The sequence below is a fragment of the Arachis stenosperma genome, chromosome 6 (assembly GCF_014773155.1).
Source record: "Arachis stenosperma cultivar V10309 chromosome 6, arast.V10309.gnm1.PFL2, whole genome shotgun sequence".
NCBI classification, from domain to species: Eukaryota; Viridiplantae; Streptophyta; class Magnoliopsida; order Fabales; family Fabaceae; genus Arachis; species Arachis stenosperma.
The window spans coordinates 125,632,139-125,645,686 of NC_080382.1; the positions used below are offsets into that span (position 1 = coordinate 125,632,139).

Below are 13,548 nucleotides of genomic sequence, written 5' to 3' on the forward strand. Positions count from 1 at the left end.
AATCAAGGTGAGTCGAACTTAAAACAAGTTAGCCCAGCCCACTCTCACCCTATCGCCAATTAAAGGGGTAGCCTGGTCAAACTCCGTGAGAATGCCGCACCGGTCAGCGAAGATGCCAAACTTTGCCTGCCTTCTGTGCCATTCTCCAATTCTCTAATGAATAGAGTCAGAGATAGACTTACTAGCAGCAAAAAGTAGCATACATAGGAATATTAATGACTACATATAGACTTCCAAGTATTGAAGTTGAAATTTTCTTCTCTCTCTCTCTCAAACTCATTCTTAGATTAATATCCATTTGATTATTGTATTTATGAATGAATAGAGTATTAAATTGTTCTTTTGTAATCTTGTATTTAAAATGTTGTATTTGAATTTAAAAAATTTTATTTAATTTTAATATAATTTTTTTAAGATTAAAATTAAATAATTAATAAAATATTCTACATGACAATAGTATAAGAATAAAGTTAATAATTTAGAGAATAAATACAAACTCTAAAAATATAAAATTAACTGTGGATGTATTAATATATTTATTTATTATTATTTTTAGTTATAGAACTAAAAAAATAATAAATAAATATATTAATGCATTTACAGTTAATTTTATGCTTTTAGAACTTGTATTTATTCTTCATATTATTAATTTTATTTTTGTATTACTACATATAACATATTTCATTAATTATTTAATTTTAATCTCATAATGAAATCATATTAAAATTAAATAAAATTTTTTTAAATTTAAATAAGACATTTTATAAAATTACATCTAAATATAAAGGGCAATTTAATACTTACCGTTTAAGGGGCCAATTATTCACAGATTTATATCCATATCTTAATCGTATTTTCCATTTACAGTTTTCATTCACATATACGAATACTCGCATATTATTTGTTGAACTCTATTTTTTTTTTTTGGGTATAGATTGGACCCTTATTTTTGTTCCGACATTCCATAGGCTTTTTTTTTTATATTGATCCATAGATATGTCAGGCATATAAATGGGTCAACAGTGGTGTAATTCTTGACAATAAAAAAAAGTACAATAAAAAAAATCATTGGGTGTTAACTTATTAGTTGTTATTTATATTCGTTTACATTTAAATTTTTTATTTTTTTTCACACGTTGTCCTAACCATACCTTAAATCATCCTCATCATGCATTAAAATCATTCTAGTAATTTTTGCTTTTTTTTTTTTATCTTTTTACTTTTTCTTTATATAAATCAAGGTTGTGAGAATCGAATTGGTTATCAAACCGATTAAATGACTGATTCAATAATTTAATAGTTCAACTGAAGTTAAATCGTAATTAAACCGATTTAATTAAATATAGAGTAAAATTATAAAAAATTCAATACATAATTTAAAAAAGTTAAATTCTGTAATTTCTAAGATTAAAAATTTAATAATTTCACAAAATGAATAATACATAATTTATCTTTAAAATGTCAAACAATTTCAAATATCAAAGTTTATAACTAAAGAAATCAAAACGTACATAAATGACAAATACAATGTTTTGCAACCAAAAGAAACAATATTCAACAAACAATACTTCAACTAAACAAAGACACTACTCATCAGAAGTCATAATCATCATTAAGTGTTTCGATATCTCCATCATCATAAACAGGTAATCTAAAGCCAGCATCTTCAAAAATACCACCAAAAGAAGTATTTGAGGATTCAATTACAACATCAAGCATATCCACTTTAACTTCCATGTATCCTCCATCTAATAAAATAGAAAAAAAATCTCAATAAGAAATCAATATTAATGACATGTATCTTTATGGAAGGAAACAAAGTTTGCTATGTCACTCACCATTAAGATACGAAGGCATATAATAAACAAAATAAAAATTGAACAAAGCAAAATTCTAAAACTGAACAGAGCAGAATTCTAAAATTGAACATATAACAAATTTATTCAACATTACAGAATGATTAATCATATAATAAACAAAATAAAAAAAATAAAAAATTGAACAAGAGAGTAGAAGAATTCTGCATTTGAAGAACATGAACCTACTTTAAATCTGTCATAAATTCTTCACTGAATAAAAATTTAATTGAAAAAATCACAATACTCAAAACAAAAATAAAAAAGATTGAAAAACTGAAAAATAGAAGAACAGCAGAAGAGCCAAAACTAACCGCAGAAGGGTACAGAAGGCCAGAGCCAGACGACGACGCTTCGGTGACGGTGACACAACAAGCTGACGACCCACGACGGTGAAGTTTCGACCCGTGACGGTGAGGCGACAACCTGCGACGGTGAGGCTTCGACCCACGACAGTGGCGCTTGGCTCCGGCGTCTGTTTCGTTTGACGGTGGCGGTTGTCCTTCGTAGGCAGAAGGTCAAAGAGATTAGGGTTGGGAGTGGGAGGTGACCAGGAGTCTTTTTAGAAGAGATTAGAGTTGGAAAGTGGCTGCAATGCATTCAGACTTCACTTCAGCCTTTTTTTTAGTGCCAAACGACGCCGTTTTGTGACCTTGGAAGGAGAATCGGTGCTTGCTGAAACCTCGCCGGTTTGTCCGGTTCACCGATTAATCACCGGTTCAGCCGGTTTTTTGTAGGACAGTTTTATAGGTGGACCGGACCTGCTAGGTGATCGGTTTCTGGTTAACCCGGTTGAACCGGTCAGTCCGGTCCGATTTTCAAAACATTGATATAAATTGTAGAGAACAATTTCTTCAATTTAAGACAGTCTCTAATATATTTAGGGTTGGAAGTGAGTCAAACCAGCTCATGAGCTAGCTCGAACTCGACTTATTTATAGATCGATAAGCTGAACTTGTGAACTGGTGAGCCGAGCTTGAGCTTGGATTTGATCTTATAAATAAAATGAGTCGAGCTTAAATTTGGATAAGCTTAGCTCATTAGCTCATGAGCTGGCTCGATTATATATATAATATTAAAAATATAGATTAAATGCATATAGAATATGCGTATTAATATATATATATATATATAGAGAGAGAGAGAGATAGTAATATATAATTTTACATATATATTAATGTTCTTAATTGTTTAAAAATTTATAGTTATTTTTTATATGTAAATTTGATGTACATAAATAAAAAATTTATAATTGATAGATAGACAATATATTAAATTTATTTTTTTAATATTTTTTAATATATATAAGTTGTAATTTATTAATATAGAATTATAGATTATATTCCTATTATTTGAGCTCGTGAGGTTCCGTTAAGCCAAATTTGAGCTTATGAAATGGGTTCGATTGTTAATGAGTCGAGCCATGAGTCAAGCTTAATTTTCATGAGTCAAACTTAAACTTGATCTAACTCTACTCAGCTCAACCCACTTCTAATCCTAAATATATTAGTAAATATATAGCCACATCATAATTATCTATTATACCAATTTTTACTCAACATTTAAAAAAATTACCCTACTACTCATTACAATACGCACAACTTTTCTTGTTTATTATAGCTGTCATACTTTATTTGTTAGTTACCAAAAAAAAAGTAGAGCACGCTTATTAAGATATTCATCTCTTATTATTGTAGTAACTATTGTATTTAAAATTTTATGATTGTAATTACTTCATTTTCTGATTTACTATTATAATTACTTCTAAAATCATGTATTAAATATGTTTTAGAAGTAATCTTGCATTGCTAAATTTATGTCATAAAGGAATCATAACAAGAGATAAAGAGAAACGCTTGGCCAATAATTTTTATTATTATTTAATCAGTACAAATATTAAACTGTCTTTAACAAATAAAATTTACTAATTTACGTATACAAATTCTAAAAAATATGAATATAAACTATATTTATTCATATGTGCAAATTCTAATAAATATAGGTGCAAATTATATATTTTTTCTATGTAAAATCCTGTAAATAAAGTACATATTATTGCCGGCTAAGTGTTGATAAAAAATGATAATAATATTTGTTAGTCGAATAACATTGTTCAAAGATAAACACAAAATATTTCTTTTAAATAATGAACAAAATATTTTTAAAATTTTATTTTAAAAGAATAACATATTGCTTGTTTGAAATAAAAGATATTTTATTATTTTTAATGAAGTAATTTTTTAAAATTATAGTCAAACACCTTGGTACTAATATAAAAGTATTTTTTAAATGAAAATTATACATTTTTCCTTAAAAAAAAAATCCAAACAAGCGACGTTATTTTAGTCTCAAAATATAAAAAGCAACGTATCTTGAAACATTTGTTTTGAAAAGAAAAATAGAACAAAAATAGTAGTTTAAATAATAACAATTATATATATATATATATATATATATATATATATATATATATATATATATATATATATATATATATATATATATATATATAAAACTATAAATCGTTTTCTGCTGGATTATGTCCATGTCCATCTTATAAAGGATTAAGGCTAATTTTGTCAAACTTAATTTAAATCCCAAACCAAAATAAATTGCAAACTTAATCTCACAATAGTTGCTCATATACCACAAAATACTTACTTATTATATATAGGATTAACTTAACGATGTCAGGATTTTCACAAAGAATGTTTATTTCTATACATTAATCATATAATGTTATGCCCACTACTTATTTTATATGCACATTCTTTTAATGTTAAAAGAAAATAATAAAAAATGAAAAATACAAATTTGTTGTGACAACAAAGCGGAATTTGATTGTGTTTTAAGGGATGACATTGGAAACTAGATCAAAAGATGTTGTGAAAAGGTTTCTGCCGTGCGTTGTTTAAAATTAAAGCTTTTCATGAGGGATTGATGCTGACTTGAGAAATGAAATTCAGAAAAGTTGAGTGTAAATCAGATTGTACAGAAGCAATAATCATGACTAAGAATTGGAAAGTATCATTAAATCATGTAGAGAGTGATATAATCACGAGGACTTTTAACATGAAACTTCCACAATCTTAGATAGTTGGATTTAATATGATACAAAGAGAAAGAGAAATGTTCGAGCTAATTTTCTTACAAAATGAGATATCTAGACAGATTCAAACTATGGTGGAATGGCTGGTTCTAGACGATCTTTCTCTAATTCTTTGAATTGATACGGTTTGTCAAGATTCAAGAAGAGTTAATATTTTTTTTCTTTCCTTTGTCAGTTGTTTACCAGAATTGAATGAAGGTCCACCTAATTTGTTGTCGAAATAAATTACCATTTATACCCATAAAAAGATAGGCCGATGGGCAAGCCTCATTTTGCCGCAATGGTGTGGGGCTTCAGAGGCTGTTGCCCCATGGCCAACTCGAAGGGGCTCAAGTTTGATGCAGAATTTTTTAGTTGTTAATTTATAGCAGCACTGAGCAACATTCAATAGCTCACAAATGTACCATATAAAAATAAAACGACGAGATTGTAACCATGGAAGATGACCTCATGTGCCAAGAATACTCAGACGCTCGTTAAGCAATTGGTCTTGGTCCGTTAGTTTTCGAACCTACGTAGCAACAAAAACCTCCCAAACTAATGAATCAATTGCGTAGCCAACTTCCGGGGTACTCTTGACACGCAGAAGCCATTTTTTGTGGTTACAATCGTCGTTTCATTTTTATATGAGTACATTTGTCAAGCGTTTGTATCTTTTATGAGTATAAATGGTAATTTATTCTTTTTTCTCTGAAAAAATAAATCTTAGTATTTAACGTGTGTTGTTTTTGTGAAATAATGATTTTTTTATATTTATTTTAATTAAAAATTTGGTCTATTTGATTTTTTATTTTTTACTTCTCTCCAATCACCTAACATCTTATTCATAAAATCACATATATGCACTTTTTTTTGGTTATTTTTTTGGTTATTTGAAGATTACTCATTTTGTTGATAACCATAATGAAAGAGTTGGAACAAAATAATTTAAAAATATTGAAATTTACATTTAGTATATAAAAAAAATAAGATACTAATGATATTTGTTTTGTTAGCAATCTCCGATATTTTGGTGAGGGGTGTCGTCAAAGTTGGAGTACGAATTCCATAATGTTTTCCCCACAGGCCACAGCGAATATACTGAAAGCAAAGTCGTTGAATATGATAATAAATATTCCTCAAAAGTTATACTACTTTTCATTAAATTCTTTCAATTAAAGACATTTATTAACAGAAGTAGCTCTAATAAAAATATTTTCCATGACTTGATTGATAGCAACAAGTTGGCATGACTGCATGAGCTGAGTTATCGATAAAGTTGAGTCCCATGAAAAGCCAGGGTGTGTCGTTTCAAATGCCTTCAGCAAACCATCATCATCTACCTATATATATTATAAGAAACACTTAAGTGTAAATAATGTGTTTTCGTCGTTCATCCCAATCATAAAAGTATAGGGAAACCACTCTAAATCAATAATTTTAAATAATTGTAATTAATAATGATTACTTTTATATTTTAAAATAAATAAAATTTAAATAATTACTAATTAATAATAATTAATTAGTATAAAAAACAATTTAAAGATATTTATTAGTTTATTATTGACTAAACTTCTATTAATTTAACAGGATTGATATACTTTATATATATATAATAGTCAAAACTACGGAAACATCTGATTTCATAATACATTTAAAATGCTTCCTATATTCTATAGCTTCACAATTTCACTACAACACGAACTAATTACCTTGATACTAAGGTGCCTCTTAGTCTTTAATAATAATAATAATAATAATAATAATAATAATAATAATAATACAACGAACCACGACCTAAAAATTATATTGTAATTAAAAATTAAGGTTATAATTTTTTTTTGGTTAATTACTCTGTTGGTCCTATAATTTCACAAAATTTTCAATTAAGTCTTTATACTTTTTTTTTCTTTTCAATTGAGTCCTTATAAGTTTTTTTTTTCAATTAAATCCCTATCGTGACAAAAACGTCTAAAATAACAGAATATTCTCTTAAAAAAATAAATATTCTCTCTTTTAGGATAGCAGAACACTCTTATATTTTTAAAATTCCAAAAAATCCTTCTCACTTCCACACTCACATCTCCTCAGCCCTGACTTCTTCATCGAGCTCTCTCCAGATTTGCCGCACGGTGCCCTCTCGCCGCGCCTCCTCCTCTCGGCATCCCTGTCGTGCCCCCATCGAGTGTTCCCCTCTCATCCCCAGTTCTTGAGATCCATACTCCTTTATTCAAGGTGTGTGAAATCCCTCACCTCTACGTTACCCTGCTCCTCCAAGTGGATTGTCGAGTCGCGCCGCTGCCATCCGTGGTGTTCTCACCGGTGTCGAAGTTGAGCATCTCCTCGATCACGTGCGAAACCGTCACACCGTCCTCCACCGTGAGCCAATCTGACCTATCGCCCCAATCTGACCTATCGCGGCATCTCCCCTTTCACTGGTTCGCTCTTCCACACTGATCTTTCCTTCTTGTTTTCAATCTTGGTTCAGAATTTTGAGTAAGAATTTAGATTTATCTTTTATTAGTTGGGTTTAATTGCTGCTGTTTAGAGTTAGGGATTTGATCATGTGACTTGATCCACTATGGGCAAGCTCAGCTGGCTAATCCTTATTCCGTTTCATTCATTACTTTAACTATTTGGACTGGTGAGAGTTGATGATCTAGATTGCTAACAGATTGTAATTTTTTTAATTATTATTTTAATTAGAGTAATCATACATCTGTGTATGATCAGCAAGAATGAATTGCTCAAGGTTGACTGGTTCTCAATAAAGCATGTCTTAATCGCATCCAATTGAAATAATTTTTAAAGATCCTGTGATTTTCAATCGAATGTTTATTTTTTCCTGTTTTCTCCCATTGTTCTTGCTGCTTAGTTCCTAGGAAGGCTGCATTATCAGAGTAAATGTTCTTGTGAGTGTAATGTTCTTGTGAGTCATCAAGAGGAGTTTTTTCCATATCACCATATGTAATGGATCTTAGTTCATCTGCTCCTCCAACGAGTGGAGTAAAAAAATTGAATTGTTCACTCCAACCATATGTAATGGATCTTAGTTTATCTGCTGTGTTCATTCCAGCCGGTTGTCCTCACAAGTCAGAAATCTGAAGGTAAGAACATACATGATGTATTAGTCACATCTTTAGTGTACTGAGTTATTTTTTTATATATCTGTAATATTTTAATTCAATAAAAATGTAAAGAATTTTCTTTTATGAAGTGAGCCGGATGAAATTGCTAATCATATTCAATGTTTGCGGTTCGTGTTTGTGATCTTTACTCCTATCTGGTTTGCATTGTGATGCATGCATGATTTGATTACAATGTTCACTTTGATAAGGCATTGTTAGATTATTGTTTCTAGGTTCATGAATCATGACTATGAATTTAAGTTTATTATTTGATTTACTAAATTGGTGATTTTTATACAGGTCTGAAAAAAGTGAGGTTGGGGATTGTTGCATATAGTTACTGATGAACTGAAGTCTGCTCTCTCAGAATTTTTTTCGGCTCAAAACCGTCTGTTATCAATGTTATTATTGATCTCTATGCTAGTTTAGGGAGTGGGAGACTGCAACACAAGAACTGATTTTCAGATTTCAAATTTCAATAACACAAATTACATATCCTTGTGATTTTTTATTGTGTACCATGATATGATAAAGACACAAATTATATTCTATAAATCCACACAAATGTAAAATATTACATTATCATAATAAATACTTGAAGGATGAAAACTGAATTTTATATATGCTTATTACTATTATTTCTATTTCATTTTATCCATTCTTTTTTTTAGGTTCTTAAGATAAGGTATTTTAAAAGTCAAAAAAAAAAGAGAAAGTATTTTTGGTACAATTTGTATATAAATAAGCAAAAGAATGATAGTGACAAAATAAAATGGATTATAAAAATATTTTTCATGTCTTAGAATCATTGAATAGGGATTATAGGAATGTCTTTCATTGAATATTTATAGTTTCACCGAATTTTCAATTAAGTCCCTATATTTTTTTTAATTAGGTCTCTAAGGGTATAAAAGTAATTTTACAATTCACTAACATTTTTTTACGTTTAACGTTAATAGAGACTAAATTGAAAAAAAATTAACATATAGGGACCAATTAAAAGAAAAAAAGTATAGAGACCTAATTGAAAATTTCATGAAACTATAGGGACCAACAGAGTAATTAAACTTTTTTTTTCTATTTGATAATAGAATTATGCTACGTGTACATTAAAATTAACAATCAAAATCAGCCATCAATATAAAATACATATTAGAATACAAATATACATTGAAAATAAATTAAATCACATGTATTTATACACAAATACATTAGTAACTGATTTTAGTGACCAATTTTAGTGTATAAATAACTTTTTTTATAATATTATCTTTTAATTCGGTCTTTTGCAATTTGATAACATTATCTTTTAATTCGCTCACAAGTTTTATTTTTTACCTTTTTAAATTAAAAAATGTTATTAAATATCAAAAGAATGCAACTTACTTTTAACTATATTTTTTAAATATTATCAAAATTTTATAACTACCATAATTATCATAGTCATAATAACCACTATAAAATATATCTGATAATAATTTTGTTAACGAAAATTCTATGAATTTTGTTAATTGTATCGTAAACTTAACTTTTTTATATAATAAAATAGTCTATTTTTTATTCTTTCAAAACTGTCATAAGGGTACACTAACAAAACCATAACGATGATAATACTAAGTAACTAAGACCCAATTTAGTAAATTTTTTAATTTTTAAAAATAGTTTATTAAATAAATTTCCTAAAAATACATTTTTCCAAAAGTTATTGCAATTATGTTCGAAATTAAAATAAATTTGACTTTCAATAAATACAAGCTATAAAAATTATGTTTGATAAAATTACTTTATATGTAAAAGGTGTTACAAGATATTAATGTAATAAAAAATAAGAATAAATGTATTAATATATAAAGTTGTATTAGAGTTTTTAAATTTAAAAAATATAAGTTAATTTTTAAATATCTTTATAAATATTTTTAAAATTATTTTTAAATTTTCAAAACTAAATATATAATCGCATAGTTTTTTAATTTATTTAATGCAAAATAAGATACTCATACTCTTTAAACAAACAAACAAACACCTATAGAAAAGGAAAAAATTGCTTTTAGTAATTTTAATAAGTATAAATAATAAATTCTTTTTAATAAATAAATTTTACTAATTTATATGTACAAAATTTGATAATATGAGTATAAATTATATTATTTATTATATATAAATTTTAATAAATATAGCTGTAAATTATGTTTTATGTGTGCAAGTTATTACTGATGAAATAATATTTTGATAATTTAGAATTGCTTATAAAAAAATTTACTAAACTGAACCAACTGAACCTCACCACTAGCAACAATAATGAATTGCATTGCATAAAGAAAACACCAAGGTCGCATCACACACGTACTTTTTTAAAATAAGATTTTTTTTTTTTTTTTTTGAGTAGGAATCCACTTTGACTTGATTTGAAACGAGTGGGCTTCATGCTCTCATATGATGCGTTTTCTTAACTTCCTATTTGAGCAAATCAACAAACATTTAAACAAAAATTCTGTGAGCTATATTAGCCAAAGGGGAAAATCATAGGACTGATGACGACTACCGTAACACTACAACACTCGACTAGTTTTGAATATCCTTTCATTTCATCACTTCTAATTCAACTTCTCAGTCCATCATTTCAAAAATCAATCAGATAACAAAAGAAAAAAAGATGATGGACGTGCATTATATAACATGTCTACTAAAAGGAACTGATGGTTCATCAAACTAGAATAATATCAACTCTCCATCACGAAAACTCCCCAAACACCATTTCATATTATATATATGATATGATGATGATTCCAAATATTAAATAAATCAACCGGAACGTCTAGTTAAATTTTACTTTCAGCTAATTTAACAGGATGATATGTAATAAACTTTCTATTTATGGACAGGTTACTTTTACTCAATTAAAAAATAATATATTGTAAACATTATTCAATCTTCGCCATTATCAGAATCTTTAATTCGTACATTATTAAATCAGAGGAACTTAAAAAACAAAAAATAAAAAAAAAGAAAGCGAGAAAGAGAAGATGAATATAATAAACATACATGATGAACAAGAGAAAGTTAAAGGAAGGCAAAATGACATTAATCTAGCTAAGAGTTCAGAATAACAGTAGGTGCTTCAGATTTGGACTAAAAATCTAAGCTCTGCAGCAAATACTACTACTAATACGAATTAATTTAAAGCAGTTTCTTTCTCTCTCTTTTTCTCACATCACTCTCATAAAGCAAAAATAATAGAGAGAAAAAGAAGACTGTTCCACTTCCATAACACTCTATACTATATACTAACAACAAAAAGTCAAGAACAAGAACAAGAAATGATCGATACTGAAAATAATGGAACCCTAAAAGTAATAATAATAATTAAAAAGAAAAAGGAAAGTTCATAAGCGAAGTGTGAGGTCGAGGTTAACGTTATCGGAAGCATCAGAAGAAGAAGCTGGAGCAGCAGAACCAGAAGCGTTATTGTTATGTGAAACAACATGATACTGATACTGAGGGGGATTGGTAGTAGTAGAAGTGGAAGATGAAGATCCGGAAGAACCACCTTCACCACCGCCATGGAAGAATCCCAGTGAAGAAGAAGGAGCATGATGATGATGATGATGATGATGATTCATTTGCTGATGCTGCTGCTGAAACTGCTGCAATGGTGGCGGAGGATCCATTTCAAGCCAGTAAGGGTTTCCAAAGAAACGGCCACCGCCAGCGCCGCCGTGATGATCAGCGACTTCCATTTCATGTTGAGGCATAGCCATGGCAGCGGCAACCATAGCCGCCTTGTTGTTGTTGAGATCGTTGCTGTTTCTGAGAAAGAACGGAGGAGAAGACTCCATGGACGGAAAGAGCGAGTGTTGTGGCGGCGGCGGAGGTGGTGGTGGTGGTTGGAGAGTGACCGTTACGGCGGTTCTTCTAGCAGCAGCTCGTTCGAGCTTGTGAGCGTTCTGATGGCCGCCGAGGGCTTGTGATGTGTAGAACTTGCGGTTACAGAAATGGCATTGGAATGTTCTAGAAGGTGGTTGTTGGTGAAACGGTTGATTTAGTTGCTGTTGTTGTGGTCTCTTTGAAGAAGGAGGAGATGATTCTTTTGAAGAAGAATCACAAGTTGGGTTCAAGAACTCGTATACGGCTGTTGGGTCTCCCATTTACAAATCAATTCAAAACAACAAAACCAAGAGAGTGTGTGTGTATGTGTTTTTAATTTCCAAGAAGTGGGTTATGCCTTCGTTATTAATACACACCATGGGGTTATGTCCGTACAGTATGCGCCTTTAATTTGCTTCTTTTCTCTCTTTTTTATTTTTATTTTATATTTATTTTGTCATGAGTTTATCCCGTCTCTCTTTAACATTTTCGTTCCATTCCCATTCTCATTGATAATTCACCAATCAAATTATAAAATTAAAATATAAGTGATTAAGGAAGAACTATCATTGTTTAGTTTGATGAGTGGCTAATTATAATTTTTATTAATAATATTAGACAAGACAATAATTTAAAATTATTTTATTTAATTTTATATATGTAGTATTTATAATTATATATTTATTATTAAAATTACTCAATGATTCTAATAATAATTAAAAATATAAAATAAAATAATTAACGATAATATAAAATAAGATAATTTTATTGTTTTGAAGTATTTTTTGTTAAGAATTGGCTATGTGTTGCTCAATTCAGTTTCTTCAAATAGGAGGGGTAAGTAATATAGTGAGTTAGAACAGTCATTATGTATAGTATATATATGTTTTTAATTAATATCGAACAATAATAATTAAAAAGAAAGGGTTTATCTGATTTTATTTTGGTTCATAGTATTTTGGTGGGGAATGGGGATAGATGAGAGTACAAAGACAGTACAATTATGCATCATATATATAATTGACATGAAGGGAGAAGGGGGAGCACATTCCCACATATGATACATATCCACAGCTTTTGAATTGAGACACACAAATCAAAATTAAACAAGTAGAGGAATAAAAAGCCACTTTTTCTTTTCTTTTGTAATATTATTTCAACTTCGTAATGCATTGATCCTACATATATATATATATATCCTATCCTATACTACAAATAAAACAAAACTCTTCCAAAAGCTATACTAACCATAGTGTTATTTTGCAAACTCAAACATATAGTTAATTACTCAAATATGAAGTCCTTAATTGAACTAACATACATAGTTGAAACTGAACTGCAACAACAACAACAATAATCAATTTAATTTTATATATTAGATGAAACTGAACTTATGAGTAACACATAGCTAGCTAGCCCTTTATATCAATTGATGAACTTAATTTAACTGCTATAATAACAAACGTATTAATTCAGATGTATATATAAAAAAAACTCTCAAGTGTGTCAAGTTGAAAGTTGAAACTAGAGTCGAATTTGATTTATCATGAATTGCAGTGCATGAATAAAGAGGGGGCAGAATGGGAATTAGAGGAAGAATGGAATAGAAGAG

At 28.9% G+C, this 13,548-nt stretch overlaps 1 protein-coding gene across 1 annotated transcript; it reads right to left on the reverse strand.

Annotated features, from left to right (window-relative positions):
- Window positions 1–11,455: 11,455 nt before the first annotated feature.
- On the reverse strand, window positions 11,456–12,217 carry LOC130934549 (zinc finger protein 3-like). Its single transcript, XM_057864108.1, has one exon. The coding sequence runs from the start codon at window positions 12,215–12,217 to the stop codon at window positions 11,456–11,458; it is 762 nt and encodes a 253-aa protein (XP_057720091.1).
- Between the last annotated feature and the right edge of the window lie 1,331 nt (window positions 12,218–13,548).

Excerpts from the sequence above, each read along its gene's own strand:
- LOC130934549 (XM_057864108.1), bottom strand. The coding sequence starts at position 12,217 with ATGGGAGACCCAACAGCCGTATACGAGTTCTTGAACCCAACTTGTGAT.